We start from the raw sequence: 21,554 nt of genomic DNA on the forward strand, positions 1-21,554 counted from the left end.
CATTCCTTGGCTCGGTGTTTTAAGTCCGGAAAAGGGCGGTCCGGAGAGCCTTCGCACAAAGGGGACGACGCCGGTGAGGGTGGAAAGGCTGCGGCCTTTTCTAGATAGGTACCCCGATAGGGCGGCTGCTCGACTTCTGTGGGAGGGTTTTGCGGTGGGTTTTCGTATCCCTTGCTCTTTGGCCTCGGTGCCGCCGGTGGCGAGGAATTTGCGTTCGGCATTGCGCCACCCTTTGGTGGTGTCGGATAAGTTGCACAAGGAAGTGGCTCTCGGTCGCATGGCGGGCCCGTTCTCGGAGGTGCCGGTGCGTGACTTGGTGGTTTCGCCGTTGGGGGTGGTTCCCAAGAAGGAACCCAACAAGTTTCGCCTCATTCACCACCTCTCCTTCCCGAAGGGTGGGTCTGTGAATGACGCCATCGACCCGGAGGCCTGTACGGTGTCTTACATTTCCTTTGACGCCGCGGTGGCCTGGGTGCGACATTATGGGCGGGGGGCCTTGATGGCCAAATCGGACATTGAGGCGGCGTTCAGGTTGCTCCCGGTTCACCCGGACAGTTTTCGATTGCTGGGCTGCCGGTGGCAAGGGGCGTATTATGTGGATCGCTGCCTTCCTATGGGCTGCTCCATATCGTGCGCGCTGTTTGAGACCTTCAGTTCCTTTGTGGAGTGGGTGGTTCGGGAGGTTTCCGGTGTGAATTCGGTGATCCACTATTTGGACGACTTTCTGTGTGTGGGCCCGCCCGCTTCCAACGGGTGCGCGATCCTGCTTGCCACGTTGCAGCATGTGGCCGGGAGCTTCGGCATTCCGTTGGCCCCCGACAAGACGGAAGGCCCGACCACGGTGCTCAGCTTCCTGGGCATTGTCGTGGATTCGGAGGCCATGGAGTGTCGCCTACCGGAGGATAAATTGGGGGCTTTGAGAGCTGAAATTGAAGGGGTGCTGGGTTTGCGCAAGATTCAGTTGCGCAGCTTGCAGTCGTTGCTGGGTAAATTGAATTTTGCCTGCCGCATTATGCCCATGGGCCGGGTTTTCTGCCGACGGCTGTCGGCGGCGACTTCGGGGGTGAAGTTGCCCACTCACTTCGTCAGGCTCAACAGGGAACACAGGGATGACTTGCGTCTGTGGCACGGTTTTTTGGCCACATACAATGGTAGATCCTTGTGGATGGCCGGGCCGATCAGCAACTTTGATTTGGAACTGTTTACCGATGCTGCTGGTTCGGCGGGGTACGGGGCTTTTCACCGGGGGGCGTGGAGCGCCGCCCCTTGGCCGGGGGCATGGCAGGTGGCGGGGCTGGTCAGCAACTTGGTGTTGCTGGAACTGTTCCCGGTGGTGGTGGCCCTGGAGATTTGGGGGGCGGAGTTCAGGAACCTGAAGGTTCGCCTCCATTGCGACAATCTCGGGGTGGTTCAGGTGATCAACCGCGCGTCGGCTTCGTCTCAGCCGGTGGTGCGCCTCCTCAGGTATTTGGTTTTGCGGTGTCTACGGTTGAATGTTTTCCTGTACGCTGTGCACATTCCGGGGGTTAAGAATGATATTGCTGACGCGCTGTCTCGTTTTCAGTGGGACAGGTTCCGGGAGTTGGCACCGGCAGCGGAGCAACGCGGAGTCACGTGTCCGGAGTGGCTATGGGGGATTGCCTTGGGGTCCTCGCTGGATGGATCAGGAAGTCGGTGAGCGAGTCCACGTGGTCGGCTTATTGCAAGGTATGGTTGGAGTGGCTCGAGGTGTTGCGGGTGGCATCGGTGGATCCTCTGGGTCCGGAGGTCAGGTGGGTGTTACTTTCTTTTGTCTCTGATCATTTTGAGAGGGGCGCGTCGGCTTCCGCTGTGGCTCGCAAGTTGTCCGGCTTGGCCTTTCTGTTTAAATTTCTGGGTTGTCAGGATTACACGAAGGACTTCGTGGTGAGACAAGCGTTACGGGGCTATTCCAGGGCTTATCGGAGGAGGGACACTAGGCGCCCGGTGTCCTTCGCTCTTTTGCAGGACGTCTGCCGGCAATTGGGGGAGCACTGCGCCTCGAGTTACGAGGTGGTGTTGTTTAAGGCGGCCTTTTCTCTCGCTTTTTTCGGGGCTTTCCGGATTGGGGAATTGGTCAGTTCCTCCCGGACGGTGCCGGGGGGCCTATTGGGTCAGGATGTCTCTGTCGGTCGGGAGGGGGTTACTATCCTCCTTCGACGGTCCAAAACGGACCAGAGTGGCAAGGGGGTCCGTGTCCGGTTGTTCGCGGTGCCGTCTTCACCGCTGTGCCCGGTAGGGGCGGTTCGGGATTACTGGGCAATCCGCCCTTCGCGGCCCGGTTCATTTTTAATGCATGCGGACGGGTCGTCGTTATCTCGTTTTCAATTTGTATCGGTGTTCAGAAGGTGTGTGGGCTCTTTGGGTTTGGATGCCAGTAGGTTTGCATCTCATTCCTTTCGGATCGGGGCGGCCACTGAGGCTGCACGCTGGGGATTGAATGACGATGCGGTCAAACGCATTGGGCGCTGGGAGTCTAGGAGGTTCTTGTTGTACGTTCGTCCACAGCTGTTGGTGTAGGGTATGTACGGGGGGTGGTTTTGTCGCTGGGGGGGTGTGGGCCCGGCTGGTTATCTGATTATTGGTTGGTTTTCTTTTCCTTTTGTCCCCTTTTCTTGTAGGTTTGGAACCCTGCCTTGTTTGGATCGTGGGACACTCGTATGTTTTCTGGGGGGCCCGGGGAGCTGATGTGCGTCCTAATGGTAGACAACTTGGTTTTTCTCGGCACGAGGCTTGTGTCAGGTGGCTGGGGGTGCCGGGGCTTACTTGGGGCAGGGTCCTTCCCGAAGTGCATCGTTTCGCCCGGTTGGACAGGCAGCCAGATGTTTTGGTGCTGCATGCCGGGGGCAACGATTTGGGGGCTAGGTCCGCGCGGGCCTTGATCAGGGACATAAAGTTGGATTTCCTTCGGCTGCGCACGGCTTTTCCGGCGCTGCTTGTAGTTTGGTCGGATATGGTGGCCCGCACGTCCTGGCGCATGGCCAGGTCGGTCGCGCGCCTTAATAAGGCTCGGATTAAGTTGAACAAGGAAGTGGGGCGCTTTGTGTGTCGGAATGGGGGGTTGGTGGTTCGCCACCTGGAGTTGGAAGTGGACACATGGCGGTATCTGCGGGATGATGGAGTCCACCTCAATGCGGTGGGTATAGATTTATGGGCCCTGGGATTACAGGATGGGATCCAGCGAGCCTTGAGGGTTTGGAGGGGCACGCAAGGGTAAGGTGTCACCCTTGGGTGCTGGTGGCGTTTTGTTGGTCTTTGCTGGCGGGGGAGGTGAACAGTTTAGGATAAGGGTATGGTTGGGACTCATCGTTGGTATGGGTCCCTATGGTGCATTCCATTTAATGTCAGTTTAAATGGAATTCAAAATGGTGGCACTGCGGGGAGTGGTTTGTCTCCGAGCCGGTGACGCGGCTGGAGGCCTATCAGGGCACAGGTCCCGCAGTGCAGGATTTGGAATTATTTGGAGGAGCCTCAAAGACCAACAGGCCTAATGACTGATTGTTTTATGTTTGTAAGGAATGTTTTTTCTCCTTATGTTAATTTTAAGGTAAAAGGGTTAATAAAATGGCTGCTGTGGCCAATTAACTCCAAGCACGGTGTGGTCTCAATTATTTAGGTAAAGGGAAAGGTTTATGGCATGGGGGTGGAGCCTTTGGCTTTAAGCAGCCTAAGAGTTTGGGGGTGACATCTATTCTACATTGGTCAAGCAAGGCCCGAAGCGAAAAAAAAAAAAAAAAAAATAGCGCAGGGCAGACATGACCATGTGAAGAGGGGAGACAGGGCAGGTGTGAGTTAAATTAAATTGTTTTGAGTTGGGGGGTATTCAGGGATTGGTGTATCAGGTTTGGGAGGGGTTGAGGTACAGTTAGGAGGGGTGGCCCCTCAGATTGGAGGTCAGTGGAAGTTCAACGGACGAAGGAAGAAGAAGCTTCCCACCCGCCCTCCCTAATTTCTGGGACTGTTATGGTTGATTTTGATTCATGTCTTTTGTGCTTTCTGTCCTTTCTGGGGGAATTTTATATTGTCATGGCAGCTGGGCGTTTTGTTGGTCTTTGCTGGCGGGGGAGGTGAACAGTTTAGGATAAGGGTATGGTTGGGACTCATCGTTGGTATGGGTCCCTATGGTGCATTCCATTTAATGTCAGTTTAAATGGAATTCAAAATGGTGGCACTGCGGGGAGTGGTTTGTCTCCGAGCCGGTGACGCGGCTGGAGGCCTATCAGGGCACAGGTCCCGCAGTGCAGGATTTGGAATTATTTGGAGGAGCCTCAAAGACCAACAGGCCTAATGACTGATTGTTTTATGTTTGTAAGGAATGTTTTTTCTCCTTATGTTAATTTTAAGGTAAAAGGGTTAATAAAATGGCTGCTGTGGCCAATTAACTCCAAGCACGGTGTGGTCTCAATTATTTAGGTAAAGGGAAAGGTTTATGGCATGGGGGTGGAGCCTTTGGCTTTAAGCAGCCTAAGAGTTTGGGGGTGACATCTATTCTACATTGGTCAAGGCTTCTTCGGGTACGAGCGGGGGCAGGAGCGCGCCTCCGGCGGCGCGCGCTCGCCTCCGGCGGCGCGCGCTCGCCCCCTATTCGCTCCCAGGCTAGTGACGTACCGGTACGTCACTTTGCCTGGGAGCGGCAAGTGGTTAATAGGAGCATATTCAGCTATCTTCACTTCTGTGGCAAAGGTGAAGCAGCGGCCTTGCCGAATACACTGCAGCTATAATTCAAAGTTGGAGTATCCCACTCATCCCTTCTCCCATCCAAGTTCTAAAATAAAACACAAATCCCCTGGACTGTTCATTGTCTGAGCCATGTCTTAAAGTGATAAGTTTTACAGACTGTTGCTATGGGTAACCCAGGGGAATCCACACTCAGCAGCTCCCTAGGGGGCAGTGCTACATATACAAAAATGTGAGGTGTGTGCTCACTTTCGTAAGATGCTGTATATCTATTACCTTTAAAGCAACTCTGCACTTTGCCCACACCATCCCACACAGTCCTATTGACAAAGTCCATTATAGTAAGGGACAGGCCACCCCAGGTCTGGGTTATTTAACCCGTTTCTAACCTGGGCATCTAAAACTAGCCTTGCAGAGTTGGAGTGGCGTGGCCAGATATCCTCTTAAGCGCACCTGTGGAACCTGCCTGGCCACATCACTAACAGGCCTGCTATCACTAAACCACTACCTACTCCAATCCATCTGCTTCAACACTTCCAGGTATAGGGTGAGCTATTGGCCTCCTTCAGGCCTTTTCTAGCATCCCACTTGTGCAACACAATAATGAGGTGGTCTTTACTGAAAACAATTCAAATTAATAGTAACATAGAAGTCCATGTCATTGAGCACCACATTTTTGGTAAAAACATTCAAGATTAACAAAGAAAATTTCCAAATATTGATTTAGCTTAGGGATCGACCGATTATCGGCAAGGCCGATATATCAAGGGCCGATATGCACTTTCCCCGATATATCGGAATCGGCCCCGGAGGTTACCGATATTGCCGATATTGTTGTGACATCATTGCGTATGTTGCGCCACGCGCCCCTGCACACTGGGACACCAAAGGGTGCCAGCCAGCCAGCCACCCAACACAGGGTGCCAGCCACCCACCAAAGGCTGCCAGCCAGCCACCCACCAAAGGCTGCCAGCCAGCCACCACAGGGTGCCAGTCACCCAGCCATCCACCACAGGGTGCCGGCAAGCCAGCCACCCAACACAGGGTGCCAGCCAGCCACCCACCACAGGGTGCCAGCCAGCCACCAACCACAAGGTGCCAGCCAGCCAGCCACCCACCAAAGGGTGCCAGCCAGCCAGCCACCCACCAAAGGGTGCCAGCCAGCCATCCACCACAGGGTGTCATTCAGCCAGCCACCCACCAAAGGGTGCCAGCAAGCCAGCCAGCCACCCACCAATTTCAGTAACAGATTTGTGTCAAAAATTGTGTTTATTTTGCAAAACTTTAAATGTTCAAAATATCGGCCCATATCAGCCGATACCGATATGCAATGGCCAAAATATCGGTATCGGTATCGGCAACGAAAAACCTATATTGGTCGATCCCTAGTTAAGCTGCTACAGTCTCTGTGCTATATAAGCTATAAAGGACAGGTTGCTGGAACGGCACCAGCGGCCGTTCCTTCAGAGCGCATGCGCCAGTGACGTCACTGGCTGCATGTAAGGTAAATATCTCCTAAATGGTACATGTTTAGGAGATATTTACAGTACCTATAAGTAAACCTTATCATAGGCTTACCTATAGGTACAACTTGCAGAGGAGGATTTACTTCCTCTTTAATTCGCACCTGAACCGGACCCAAACATGAATCAGACCCTTTTGCAGTCCGGCTGCCCTGGACATGTGTGAACCGGCTCCACTGAGAGTCAGGCACATTGGATGCGGGGAAACCCGCATTAAATTTGCATATGTGTGAGCCCAACCTTTGAGTACGGGAAATCCAATCAGCAGAGGAGTGGCGGTATCAATGCATTAATAAGTATCCCCAGTAATATGAGATTGGGCATTGTGGATTGAGTTCACTACCTCTGACAAATATAAACAGCTGATGATGTACATTTTCTGTTGGATGTAAATTATGCTATACACACTGTATGTTCCTTATCGCAAACTTCATGATACTTCACAGGGTACTACTTGCATTGTTTCAATGCTCTATTATCTGTTGTGTGTTATTTTTCCTACCGACCAAGGTAGTTTAAGATTTGTTTTGTTTCTTGTTCCTTTATTTTATCATTTCTTGTCTCTCTTCTCCTTTTTCTTTAGATCTCTTTCCTGCTCCGGCTCCATACCCCTTGGTTTGTAATAGAAGTGGGAGGCCCCGGCATTGAATCCTTATCGGGTTTTCATTAACATATACTCTTTTTCCTTTCTTGATAAGCCCTACATACTACTTAGCTACTAGTGATGTTATATTATGCACCATTTTTTGGATTTTTGTAAACTGTTCGCTCCTGCCTGAGTGATCTCTACCTGGAGTTGGCCTTTAGCCTTTGTCAACTGCATTACATTGGAGTATGTTGTTCTTTAAGATTTCTTTTTTTTTTCCAAACCAAAGTTTATTGAACAAAAATAAAGGGAATAGTACATAGTCAAGGATGGGGTATACAAAATCCAGATTTAGGAATACAGTATCTTAGTCATGTGGTCTAGCAAATCTTATGACAATTAAATATAATACAATATGGAGTATGCAAGTAATAGGGGATAATAAGACAACTGATACATTAACAAAGCATCTTATGCTATGAGATATAGTTGGTGGGGTATACACCTCACTTTATCAGGTACACCTGTTCAATTGCTTGGTAACACAAATTGCTAATCAGCCAATCACATGGCAGCAACTCAATGTATTTAGGCATCTAGACGTGGTGAAGACGACTTGCTTAAGTTCTAACCTAGCATCAGAATGAAGAAGAAAGGCGATTTAAAGCGGAGTTCCGGGCACAAAAACGATTTTTTTTTTGTGCCCCTCCGCTAGGTAGAGCTCACCTGAAAAGGAATTGGATAGTTATTTTTATTTTTTTTGTTTACTCACCTTTTTATTGAAGATCGTAAATACTCACCTCTGACTGCTTCCTCCCTCGGAGCCGCGGCTTACCCCGTCACTTCCTGCCTCGCGATGATTCCTGGGAGCTAAACGTCATAGCTCCCAGGAATCAATGCGACGGCACCAGCCCCTCTCGTCATTTCCGGGCGACGCCGCATTCCCCTGCTAAACAGCTTCTGGGCATGCCCAGAAGCTGTTTAGGAATGCTGCGCGGCACCGGAAGTGACGAGAGGGGCCGGTGCAGTGCATTCTGGGACACGAAGACGCGGAAGAAGACAGAGAAGAGGACCGCGCCGGCTTCAGCTGCCCACAACAGAGATGGAAACGCTGTGGAAGAAATTTTCTAAGTAAGTATTTCTTCTAAAAGGTAAGTGCGAACCGGGACAGATCAGAGGCTAGCCATTGTGGAATGTGCTAGCCCTGACTGTCCCGGGGGTATGTTCAGCAAAAAATTATTTCTGTGCCCGGAACTCCGCTTTAAGTGACTTTGAACGTTTCATGTTGGTGCCAGACGGGCTGGTCTGAGTATTTCAAAAACTGCTGATCTACTGGGATTTTCAAACAAAACCATCTCTTGGGGTTACAGGGAATGGTCCGAAAAAGATAAAGTATCCAGTGAGCGGCAGATGTGTGGAGGAAAATGCTTAGTTGATGTCAGAGGTCCAAGGAGAATAGGCAGACTAGATGATAGGCAGTTCTAGATGATAGAAAGGCAACAGTAACTCAAATAACCACTCGTTACAACAAAAGGGTGCAGAATACCATCTCTGAACGTACAACACATCGAACCTTGAAGCAGATGGGCTACAGCAGCAGAAGACCACACCGGTTTCCACTCCTGTCAGCTAAGAACAGGAAATTGAGGTTACAATTCGTACAGGCTCACCAAAATTACACAACAGAAGTGTAGCAAGGTTTCCAGGCCTGTGGTCTGATGTAGGTCTGCCATTGTTACCGGTTACCTCTCCAGCCCATGTGAGCTGCGGCCCTGGGTGTGAGAACTGACACATTGACAACTCCGGCATCTTTGTTTGGTTGTTTTATTATAGTTTTTAGGGGATGGAAAAAGGGAATGAGTGGGATACTCCTTTGGCTTGACTATGTACAATTCTGGGACTCTTGTAGCAAAAATGCCCGTTAGCGCTGTCTTGATGCCAGCCGACGCTAGCCAACGCTTACTAACTCTTTGAACACACTGTATCTCTGAAAGCTGTGCTGGAACCCCGACTTAAGTCTAGCAGATCCAGGACTGTAGAACCTTGAACATCTGACACTGCTTGCACTGCAAGGTCACTGACTACTCTCTCCAGCCTTGCCCTGGCTTGAGGTAGCTTGCTGTGTATTCCTGTATGGCTACAACTCTCAACTGATGCACTCACACCGTGCATTAACTGTTCAGGGCCCATACTGCAGGCACCCCCTTTACTGCTTCAGGGTCCTCTGACTAGGTACCCCCTTTACCACTAGCTGACACTTGGATCCTAGAACCTTCTCCGGAGTGGTCCCCACTGACTCTAGGCAGATCCCCAGGGGCAATCCTCAGTACTCACGACCTGTGTAGGCTTTCCTGGGACTAGACCCCTCTCTCTCTCCGCTGGTTCTCGGCACACCGGATCCCCCTCAGCTCAACTCAGCACTCTCTGGATTCTCAGGCAGCACCCAAGACATCCACCTTCCTCAGACAGAAGGGGAGACAGCCGTCCTCTCCCTCCTGGGACTCTGCTTCCCGCCAAAGACAATGAGTCATGCTCTCCCTCAAACTTATACCCACTCCCAGAATCCTGTGCAGCAGAATCTGCCTTCTGGGGTAGTTACAAGCCTGAATGTATCCCTGATTGGGTTTCCTCCACTGCCCTATGAGAAGCCTCTCACAGAGCAAATGGGGAGACTCCCCCTTCAGCAGACACACCTGGAAACCATGACACCCTACTAAAAAGAAATCATGGCCCTGCTGTTAGGCAGACAAAGCCCACTATACATTTACCTAGCACCTACCTGTAGGGTGCTACAGAAGATTGGAAAAATATTGCCTGGTCTGATAAGTCTCGGTTTCAGCTGCGACATTCAGATGATAGGGTCAGAATTTGGCGTAAACAACATGAAAGCATTGATCCATCCTACCTTGTATCAACGGGTCAGGCTGGTGGTGTAATGGTATGGGGGATATTTTCTTGGCACACTTTGGGCCCCTTAGTACCAATTGAGCCACGCAGTAGCCTATGCGCCTTTTAACTATTGTTCCAATGGAGTCACGGCCTACCTGAGTATTGTTGCTGACCATGTCCATCCCTTTATGACTACAGTATACCCATCTTCTGATGGCTCCTTCCAGCAGGATAATGCACCATGTCACAAAGCTCAAATCATCTCACCACTGGTTTCTTGAAAATGATAATGATGTCACTGTACTCCAATGGCCTCTACAGTCACCAGATCTCAATGCAATAGATGTGGTGGAATTGGCATCATGGATGTGCAGCCAACAAACTCGCAGCAACTGCGTGATGCTATCATATCCCTATGGAGCAAAATCTCTGAGGAATGTTTCCAACACCTTGTTGAATCTATGCCATGACAAATGAAGGCAGTTCTGAAGGCAAAAAGGGGTCCAACCCGGTACTAGCAAGCAGTGCCATCTTAAGACCATTATAGGCCCCCGGGCAATGCAGTGCACTGGGGCCCTGCCTACACAATCACCCACGAGAATAAAAATGCAAATTATCGATAAGGCGATATTTATTGGTACAGCAGTGCCAGGCTAACGACAGCTTCCAAGTTGGGCGGCTGGGTCCGGTGAACACACACACACGGACAGGAGTCAGACTCGACTGTCCTGTGTGTGCCTGTTGCCGTGGAGGCGGACCAGCATTCGTGAAGTTGTGGGCTCCCCCTCCACGCCCAAGTGGCCTGACAGCAGTGCAAGACCAACATGTGCTTGCCACCTGCTAAGTTCGGCAGCGGGATGCACACGGGAATCAGGAGTAATGCTTGGCTGGGCCCCCCGGGCAACTGCCCGGCGTGCCCATTCGGTAAGATGGCCCTGCTAGCAAGGTGTACCTAATAAAGTGGCCGGTGAGTGTATGTGAATCTACCAGTTTGATAGTAGAGTTTAATTTCAAACAAGGTTCTTTAAGATTTCTTATTGTATTTTTTGTATACTCATAAATAAAGATTAAAAAAAATAAATGAAGCCACTCTGGGAAAGGCCCAAATATCCAATATACACGTTATATGTAGTAAAATGGCCTTTCATATGGCAGTGATTAGTCAGCAGTCCCACCATATGTGTAATTAAGTACCACACTCCTCCGAGCATTTCCAGCAAGAGCTTGGTGTTGATGTGTAAATGCAGCTTAGCTCTAAAGGAGTCCGGCACCATAGGGAGTTAATCTTGTAATAATAAAGAGGTTTTACTAACTAGGTTTACACATCCTTGAAGCGTAGTTGCTCTGAGCCCCCCAAATCTGAAGACATTTATCATGCCTGTTACACATCTTGTTTTCTGAGATTTGCATCTCCCAAGCTGTGCAGTATAAAATACAGAAGTTTGATATGTCCACAAAACCACATCCTGCATCTCTGCGAAGAGGTGGGGGGTGGGCAAGGAGGCTCACGATTGTGACACAATACAGGAAAGAAGAAAGAGGAGTTGTACACCGTGACACGACTCATATATATCCAGAGGCAACCGAGAGAGAGAAATTTGCAGAATAATACAATACGGTTCGAGCTGAGCCGAGCAAAGCCTCAGAGACAGCAGACACACCCGTATTGTCACTCTCACACAGAACTGTGTTGGCTGCAATAGAATAAAAGGAGAAATCTGAAAATTTGCTAACACCCATTCAGACGAGCACAAATCTGGACCACAGTACGACACATAGAATTCACACAGTCTGCCGCACCCTCACACACGGTCTGTTACATTGTGCCACACTGACAAGACAAGATGTCTGACAATGAGGAACCACAGAGAGAGGAGGGGTGCGAGGAGCAGATGTTTCAAGAAAGACTCGAGGAGACCGAGAGGTGAGCAATCTTTACACTTTATTTATTTGCCTATTATAGCTTATAGATTTTTTATTTTTGGTAAAACAACAACAATCCTATTGTGCAATAACCCAGCCTAACCCTGAGGTAAATCAATGAAAATTGAACGTGTGTCTAAAGTCAAAACTTTTGGTTTTGAATGAAGTGAGGGTTTTATTGCTGTGGTCATTCATCGTCCTTTGTCCTGGTGACCATTGTCACAGGATGAAAAGTGTGGGAAAATGTAACATTTTGAGAGGAATATAAGGTGGGGGGAGCAATCAATTTGCACCACCCCCACCTATTGGAGCATGGCAGACACAGATTGTTCTGGAATAACGCTGTTAGGTCATATAGCGTGCATACTTACCTGTGATCGGCTTGAAGACGTGTCACACGTGGAGAAAACGGTCCTGACACCTATATAAAGAAAATACATTACGCAGTTATAGGGGGATTTACTAAAACTGGTGCACACAGAATCTAGTACAGCTGTGCATAGTAGCCAATCTGCATCTAGGTTTTAGCCCCAAGTTACACAGCCGCAACTTGCCATGCGACCGACTTGAGAGTTCAAAGTCGCAAGACAAGTCACACCCCCTTAACGGCAATGGAAACTTTCTAATTAGTGCGACTCAAGTCGCTGCAACTTATATAAAGGTTCCTGCGCTACTTTTGGAGGGATTTCAACAGGACTTGCATTGACTTCCGGTAAAGAAGTTGTAGGCAAGCCGCTATGAAGTCGCACAGGGATGTGGGATTCAAAGTCGCAGCAATGTGAACATGGGCTAATTGTCACTTCACTCTCCCAATCAACAGTGAGTATTTTTAATCCTCATGCTGCTAACATAGTAAATAGATAGTAAAGAATAATATATTTACTTGCTTTAAACTATTTTTTTTTACATTTCTTCAGTTACTTCCTGGTTTCCATGCATAGGGAAATTATGTCATCCATCCCAGGAGTCTTCAGGAGGGGAGGAGCTTTTTTTTTTTTAGCTAAGGGCAGGAGTTAAGGGCAGGAAGTAAATGCTACATGAAACATTTGCCATTACTGAAGATGGCCAGGGCCAGAAATGCTAGGGGGGTGTTTTTCATAGAGATTTCTCACTAAAATAAAGCATTGAGCCATGGATGGATGGGGAAGATTGCTTTGAATATAAAAAATAATGAAACATAATTTTTGGTTTGTGGTGCTCAGATGCAGTGAAGATCCTCTTTAAAGTGGATGTTTTCTAATGCATTCCATGCATTAGGATAAAAAAACCATCTGTGTGCAACAGCCCCCCCTAATACTTACCTGAGCCCATCTTGATCCAGCGGTGTTGTACGAGAGACTCGGCTGTCAGGGACTCTCCCTGCTGATTGGCTGAGACACAGCAGCGGGTGCCATTGGCTCCCGCTGCTGTCAATTAAAGTCAGTGAGCAAATGAGGAAAGAGAGGAGGAGGGGCCAGAGTCTGAATAGAAACACGGAGCTGCAGTTCGACTCGGGTGCCCCCATAGCAAGCTGCTTGCTGTGGGGGCACTCAGCAGGAGGGAGGGGCCAGGAGCGCCAAAGAAGGACCCGAGAAGAGGACGATCGGGGCTGCTCTGTGCAAAATCAACTGCACAGAGAAGATAGGTATAACATGTTTGTTGTTTTCATACAAAAAAAAAAAAAAGAGACTTTAGTATCACTTTAACTGAACAAGCTTAAGGCAGATTTCACATGGTCCATCTGTCAGGTTTTCAGTTGGATTTGATCAGGACCTCCATTCTTCTCTATAGAGCGGCGGATGTCAGCAGACAAGTGTCCACTGATGCCCACCGGCATCCGATCCAATCTGGTCCGCTAAATACAGACACATGGGAATCCGTTCCCCAACCATCCGACGGATCTGATGACAATCGGATGGATACGAACAGGCAGTCAGCTTCCATCCGACTGCCCCATAGAGAGCGGGCTGTGGCCATGTCTGCTCTGCATTTTCTGGGTTGGACATGGAGCTGTCATCTTCCTGCTCAGCGGGCATCAGAGGTGAGATCCCCTGCTGAGCGGGCGGATCTGCTGCCGGCGTCTGCCCTGTGTGAAAGGGGCCTAAGTTGGAAGCTGATTGGTTACTATGCACATGCATCAGATTCTGGGTGCACCGGTTTTAGTAAATCTCATCCTCAGTGTCAGTTCGGTGGTTGACAACACAGAAAAAAGAAGTATCCCGCTCTCTCACCTTTGCCGTGGGTCTAGTTATGTGGTTTTGTCCCTTTCTTTCGAAAAGGGGCAATATTAATTATCAAGCTTATGTTACCTTGAGCTGTATTGGTTTAGTTATACATACATATATTGGTATAGAATAGTATATCACTTAGAAGTAGAACTATAGGCAAAACTTTTATTTTCATTTTGGATAGGGCAAGGGAGGGTTATAACCCCTGTCAGATTTTTTTTCGCCATTTGTGTCCCATTGAGGAGATTTCCCTTCACTTCCTGTATCATTGCCAAACAGGAAGTGAGAGGAAATCCCTGCAAATTAGGAGAAGAATTCTTCAGGGCCCCAGGTCTCCAGTACTAGTGTCCCCATTGGAAGATTTCCCCTCTATTATTTTTTTGGGGACAACCTAAAATGTGGGATTTTCTTTTACTTTCACTTTCAATGATAAGAATAAACAGGACAAAATAGAGAGGGTGAATCTCCGTAACGGGGGCACAGACAGCAATGAAAACCTGGCAGGAGGGCTAATCCATCTCCACTCTGTCCAAAACTAAAAAAAAAAAGTTTTGTCTTTAGTTAGACTTTACAGTGTTTACTTACGGTATATATTATTGATGTTTGTTACACTATATTGCCAAAAGTATTGGGACGCCTGCCTTTACCATACTTGCCAACTGTCCTCTTTTTGCAGGGACAGTCCCGGCAAATAGGAGCCTGTCCCGGGTAATTTACATTGTCCCGGCAATGTACTTATTTACACTTTGCACTTATTTAATGTACTTATTTACACTTTATTATATTTACATATTACATTTTATGTATGGTCACACCTGAGCACATTTGACACTATAGAATTGCAGGGAATATTGATGAGAATTTTAAACTTTAGGCAGAAGTAGTGCAGCTGAATAGGAGAATTATTCCAACTCTGCTACTTTGGCCTCAAGTTTAAAATTCCATGTCAATCACTTTGAAAGACACCCCCTAACATTCCTTACCGCAACCATCTTGAATAAGGGCAGATAATTCATGAGGCATTAGCTTCCTGGAATCCACCTGCCCTTAGCCCAGACATGCATGTAGGAGGGTGTGCTTTGCTGAGAAAACCCATCCTCCCCTTCTGAAGACTCCTGGGATGGGTGACATAATTTGCCTAGGCCTGGAAACCAGGAAGTAACTGAAGAAATGTAAGAAAAAAAACTTTAAAACAAGCTGATATATTTTGTTTATCTATCTATTTATTAATACTAGCATGAGAAATAAAAATAATGTTGATTAAGAGAGTGAAGTTCCGCTTTAATATGTACAGTGTGGAGGAAAGAAGGGAAAGGGGAGACATGGTTGACACATTTAAATACATCAAGGGGGTTGAATAAGGTTCAGGAGGGTAACATTTTAAATATGAAGCCAAGTTCAAGAGCATTGGGGTATAACCCCAAACTAGCAGGAGGAAAGGAAAAGGCTAATCCTAAAAGGTATTATTTACTGAAAGAGTAGTAAATGCTTGGAATAGACTTCCAGTAGAGGTAGTGAGTCAGTCAACAGTAATGGCGCTTTTCCACTGCATAGAACCGTACCGGCTCGGCACGCTTTTGTGCTTTTCCACTGCGGTACAGGGTCGGAACGGTTCGGTACGGTACGGTATAGGTTTGCTTTTCCACTGCATGGAACCGAACGGTACGGTACGGTACGGCTCTGAAAAAACAGTACCTACTCGATTGTGGTTCCAACAGGTACCAAACTGGTACCATATCCCACAATGCTTTGCATGCAGTCACTACTAGCCACTGATTGGTCAGAGAATCACACCCACCCCGTTGTTATCCCACCCACTTAACTTTAGTACTACTTTAGTGGAAAAGCAAACCTATACTGTACCGTACCGAACCATTCCGACACTATACCATGCGGTACCGCAGTGGAAAAGCAAACCGGGCCAAGCAGGGCCGAGTAGAGCCGAGCCGGTACTAGCCGGTACTTGCAGTGGAAAAGTGCCATAAGTGGATTCAAACATGCTTGGGACAAACAAAGATCTATACTCAATAGGATAAGTCAAGATACAAGTCCCCAAACCTCCCCATAGGAGGAAAGAAGGGAAAGGGGAGACATGGTTGACACATTTAAATACATCAAGGGGGTTGAATAAGGTTCAGGAGGGTAACATTTTAAATATGAAGCCAAGTTCAAGAGCATTGGGGTATAACCCCAAACTAGCAGGAGGAAAGGAAAAGGCTAATCCTAAAAGGTATTATTTACTGAAAGAGTAGTAAATGCTTGGAATAGACTTCCAGTAGAGGTAGTGAGTCAGTCAACAGTAATGGCGCTTTTCCACTGCATAGAACCGTACCGGCTCGGCACGCTTTTGTGCTTTTCCACTGCGGTACCGCATGGTATAGGGTCGGAACGGTTCGGTACGGTACGGTATAGGTTTGCTTTTCCACTGCATGGAACCGAACGGTACGGTGCGGTACGGCTCTGAAAAAACAGTACCTACTCGATTGTGGTTCCAACAGGTACCAAACTGGTACCATATCCCACAATCCTTTGCATGCAGTCACTACTAGCCACTGATTGGTCAGAGAATCACACCCACCCCGTTGTTATCCCACCCACTTAACTTTAGTACTACTTTAGTGGAAAAGCAAACCTATACCGTACCGTACCGAACCGTTCCGACACTATACCATGCGGTACCGCAGTGGAAAAGCAAACCGGGCCAAGCAGGGCCGAGTAGAGCCGAGCCCGTACTAGCCGGTACTTGCAGTGGAAAAGTGCCATAAGTGGATTCAAACATGCTTGGGACAAACAAAGATCTATACTCAATAGGATAAGTCAAGATACAAGTCCCTAAACCTCCCCATAGGGAAAGATTATGGGAAAAAGGGATTTTTAAGTGCCTGAAAGTAGTAATTACATAGTACAATATATATATAAAAAAAATCTCACATTTTATTTATACAAAGTTTAAAACATATAATTCCATAAAAACATATTGTAACAACACTAGAAAATTAATGTATTGCTTGTATTATTCATCAGCTATTAGACTTACCAATATTGCAAAGTGGATCCTGAAGAAGCCCCTCATCTGGGAGAAACGTGTTGATCCATACACATCATACCACACATTGTTACACAAAATGGTTATACTATATATTTATAGTGTTATTACATTTTTGTTCATGGAATTATATGTTTTAAACTTTGTATAAATAAAATTTGAGATTATATTATACATATTGTACTATGTAATAACTACTTCCAGGCACTTGAAAATCCCCTTTTCTCATAATCTCTTCCTAAAGGGCGGTTTGGGGACTTGTATTTTGACTTATCCTATTCCATATAGGGGTAGTGCCAGAGTTCTATACAAGACCCCCCCCCCTCCCCACCAATTGTCCAAAGATCTATATTCAGACAAAAAAAGTAAATTATAAAAGGAAAAAAATAATAAATAAAACGTTTGGCAAATTCAATGAACCACTTGGTCTTTTTTTCTGCCACCACTCTTCAAAGTTTCACCTACAATGGTGAGATTTCCTGTTGTTTCTATAGGACAGGAAGTGGTGACAAATTTCATCAATGTGACACAGATGTAAAAAAAAAACTGTCAGGGTTTCAAACCGTACTTTACTTTGTACTTTGTACCAGCATTTTTCTTTTTTCTGTCTCGGCATTCTTTACAAGTATGCAAATTCTCAAGACGCAGAGTTTAAAATGTAATAAACATACATTGTACTTGCCATCAATGGGATGGGATTGACCACCAGACTCTAGTTATTTCTTACATGACCAGATGTTTTCAAGAGGAACCATGTTGTTTTGTCACTTTTACCTATTGCCCTGTGTATGATGACTTTCATATCCCTATATTACGGACAACAAGATTCTATATTTGACTGATATGATCCCTGGGCAGCCTGGCATCACCCTCATCTCTCCTTTCACTATTCTAACAATAACACTTCAATTCCTCTTAGCACTCCTGTCTGTTTGCTAACTTATCTGGCAACCAATCAGAGCCCTTCTCTTATCTGCCACAGTGCTGCATGCAGACATCATCTGCATTAGTGATTGGCTCCCTGCTCGCTGCTTGTCCATTGGCAGGTAGTGGGCATGTGGGTGGCCTTCGTGCAGCAGGCAAGTATTTGCAGAGTGAATATGTATCTCTGGCAGCACCCAGTGTGTACAGCATTTGTTACAGAGCAATGCCCATGGGTGATGCCCCACTCGAGAAAGGCTGCTCCAAACAAAATGAAAAAAAAAGTTTAGGTTTTAGATAAACTTTAATTTAAGATTTGTTTCTAAAGGCTGCTGCAGATGCTGTTTGTCCTCCTAAGGCTCCATTCACACCTATGCACGATAACTATGTCCACCGCAGAGAAGTCTCATTACTTCCTGTCCCCATGCCCATTGTCATAGGATTGAACTTGTGGGAACGTACAAGATTTTAAGTAGTTACTGGAACAGTAATTAAGGTGATGTCCTCTAATGGTTTAAAAAAATGCTGTATAAAGTTGGTAGCCCTCTGAAGAATGATCTACTGTGAATTGCCTTTCAGCAGGCGTTTGAAAGGCAGTAAGTGGCATTGTGCCGTTTCCTCACTGCCTGTTTTAACCCCTTAAAGCATAGCACACAGTTGCAGCGCAGCCTCCTTCACTTGAATGGGTCATGCTTGGCAACTTAAAGGAAAAGAATAGCCAAAGCTTTTTTGGCTGTACTTCTTCTATGGATGACAGGAATATAGTTAGTTCTGCACTACAGTAAACCGTTTTCAGCCGACAGCGGGCAAAGCCAATCCAGGCACTAAAAAAAGATTCAGACCATATGGTCAGGATCTACCAAGATGCTTGGACCAGCAACTGCCTCAGCCTATCAGCGAGCCGCTGAGAGTCTGAGCTAGAAGCACCCGCTCCCTCCACAGCCCGGCGCTCCAGTGAGCACTGGAGGGGCAGAGCAGAGAGCCAGAGACTGACAGTCGCCACTCTTTGCAGCCTGAAGACCGAGAGGTGAGTGATCAGCAGTGTTTGATTACTCCGTTCTCAGTCTTAGAGCCGGTGGGGGAAGGATACAGTATCAGATCGATGCTGTATCCATCTAGGTGAGTAATTTCTTTTGTTTTTACCTATGCCCATACTTCTCTTTTAATGCAACATGTCATCAAATGTAAAGCCATAACCAATTTTTTGGGACATACAGCCCCTTTTCATAGATGACTATGCCCACCAGAGAGATTTCTCACCACTTCCTGTCCTAACAGGAAGTAAGGGAAAATCTCCCTAAAAAGCTTTAAAATGCTCAAATGCTTCCCCGCTCTCCCCATAATGAAGAAAACACTTTTGACTGAAGTTTGGTGGTAAATAATAATGATAAGCTGATTTTTTTTTTAATTTAAATTCTTTATTTAAAGCAGTAATAAAGCCCGCTTTGTGATTTTTACCTACAGGTAGACTTGTAATAAGGATTATCCGTAGGTAAAATGAATATCTCCTAAATGTGCACCATTTAGGAGATATTCACCCTGGATGCAGCAGGTGACATCCCTGGCGCATGCGCTCTGAAGGTCCGGCATACCTTGCCGGACCTTCAGAGCTTTGTGCCAGAATCGAGGGTTCCATGACGCATGCGTGGGAGTGACGTCATTGCGGCTCTGGCCACTCACACCGCAAACCCAGAAGAAAGGTCAGGGGAAGATGTCAGCCTTCTTAGTGGTGACAGCACTCCTCTGGAGGGCTTCATTCTAAGGTAAGTATTTCATAATGTAGAATATATATAGACCCCACTGAAGAAGTTAGTTTGAGAACGCAACGCGTCTGGAGGCAGGAGCTGACATTTGGCTATACCCACAACTATTGCTGAATTTTACGGCTGAAAGATGATATATACTAGGAGTATATTACAGCTGGCACGACTTTGTGCTACATTATGTGAGTGAGCTCTTTTCATTTGTGTGATAATAAAAGTCTTTACAGAGAGAACTAGATATATAGTTTTTGTTCCCTATGGTGGACCATTATGTATGAGGAAAAAACTGGGATCCAGAGACATCCATCCAATCCATTCAGAGTTTGACCATCCCTAATGGGGAACAGCGTTCTTTGACTCTCTGGTGAAACACGAGTCAAAGCTGGAGGAAAAACTGGGATCCTGATACATCCAGAGATATCCATCTATTTATCCATTCATTCAGAGTTTAAAGCGGTAGTATCCCGCTTTTTGACACTTTTACCTACAGGTAAGCCTAAAATAAGGCTTACCTGTAGGTACAATTAATATCTCCTAAACCGGCACGGTGTAGGAGATATTTGCAGTGCATGCAGCCGCTCACGCGAGCGGCGCATGCGCTCTGAAGGTCCGGGGGAACCTTCAGTTTTCCTTGCCGGGAGCTTGCCAGGAAAATCACTCCCTCGCGCATTTTTTTTTTTGGGTTTACAACCGCTTTAACCATCCCTAATGGGTAACAGCGTTCTGTGACTCTCTGGTGAAACAGGAGTCAAAGCTGGAGGAAAAACTGTGATCCTGATACATCCAGAGACATCCAGCCATCCATCCATTCAAAGTTTGACCATCCCTAATGAGGGACAGCGTTCTGTGACTCTCTGGTGAAACAGGAATCAAAGCTGGAGATGAGCTGCTAGGAATCACTGGTGGTGGAGTCTTTTTGAGCGCCTGTTTTTTTTTAATTGATTTAGGATCCTTTCACACAGGATTTCTGCCCGACAGACTCCGTTTTGCTCAGCGGGGATCGATCTGCTGATCCCCACTGAGCAGGCGGATGACAGCTCCGTCTCCGCTTACTGTGCAGAGACGGAGCTGTCAGATCCCCGCTCTCCTCTATGGGAGATCGGATGAAAACGGACCGCCTGTCTGTTTTCATCCGATCCTACTTGAATCCTCCAGTCAGATGGAAAATAGGGTTTTCATCCATCTGGATTTCATGCACAGGATCAGATCTGAGAGCAGCGGATGTCAGCGGAGATTTCACAGCTGACATCTGCTGCTCCATAGAGGTACATGGAGCATCCGAACAGATCCGCCTGAAAAACTGACAGCAGACCTGATTGGAAAGCTTGTGTGAAAGGGGTAGCAGGATTATCCGTTGATCCTTTGGACTGATTACATTTATTATCCCTCACAGAGGTAGCAGGATTCATTTGTGTATTTATTTATTTTTTTTTTTGATCAATTGAATGTCACTGGAGACTTTTTTCCTTTGAGAGTCGGTTCACACTAATCTGACTCGAAGCCGCCCTGACTTTGGGCGACTAATGAAGTCGCCCGCGCAGCGCGACTTCAGCGCGGCTTGCAACGACTTCTCATAATAGAAGTCAATGCAAGTGAGCGACTTGATTAGAACCACGTTATTTCTGGTCCGACTCTGCAGTGGCAGCTCCTTCAGTCCGCGCTGCTCGCGGGAAGAAGGCATACGGCTGTGATATCTTTCTGGTGGACATCTCGGAGTACCCCCGGCCCATAAGAGGACATTAGGACCCACTGCCATTCTAGGAATACCCGCAGTTAGGATCGCTGAGACCATTTTCCAGAGACCTACCGACCCAGAAGGAGGGGAGATACTGGGATTCTTTGATCATTATACACCCGCCTTATACCCCTGTGTGGGGTGGGTGCTTCTGGTGAGTGTGTCTTTCTACCAGAAGGGATCACCTAGCACCTCACCGCCTAGCACGGGGTCACCCCTCTAAGTTCACCTTCTCAGTAGTGTGTTTCCCACCTGATTATCCACCT

The 21,554-nt window shown here is 47.3% G+C and overlaps 2 protein-coding genes across 2 annotated transcripts in view; both read left to right on the top strand.

Moving 5' to 3' along the window:
- Positions 1–277: 277 nt before the first annotated feature.
- LOC309565948 (uncharacterized protein) lies at positions 278–6,933 on the top strand (the record flags this gene model as incomplete). The annotated part of the gene is made up of 3 exons (XM_082270977.1): positions 278–658; positions 989–1,118; positions 6,917–6,933. 3 exons carry the CDS (start codon positions 278–280, stop codon positions 6,931–6,933), a joined length of 528 nt encoding a protein of 175 aa, XP_082127103.1.
- A 4,282-nt stretch (positions 6,934–11,215) lies between these two features.
- The window catches only part of LSP1 (lymphocyte specific protein 1), a 158,506-nt gene continuing 148,167 nt past the window's right edge, over positions 11,216–21,554 (top strand). Inside the window, exon 1 of the mRNA XM_082269886.1 lies at positions 11,216–11,617. Coding sequence (XP_082126012.1) covers positions 11,538–11,617 — 80 coding nt within the window. The 5' untranslated portion in view covers positions 11,216–11,537. The remainder of the gene's footprint in view (positions 11,618–21,554) is intronic.

Source organism: Pelophylax lessonae (assembly GCF_965119305.1).
Source record: "Pelophylax lessonae genome assembly, chromosome: 10".
Classification (NCBI taxonomy): domain Eukaryota; kingdom Metazoa; phylum Chordata; class Amphibia; order Anura; family Ranidae; genus Pelophylax; species Pelophylax lessonae.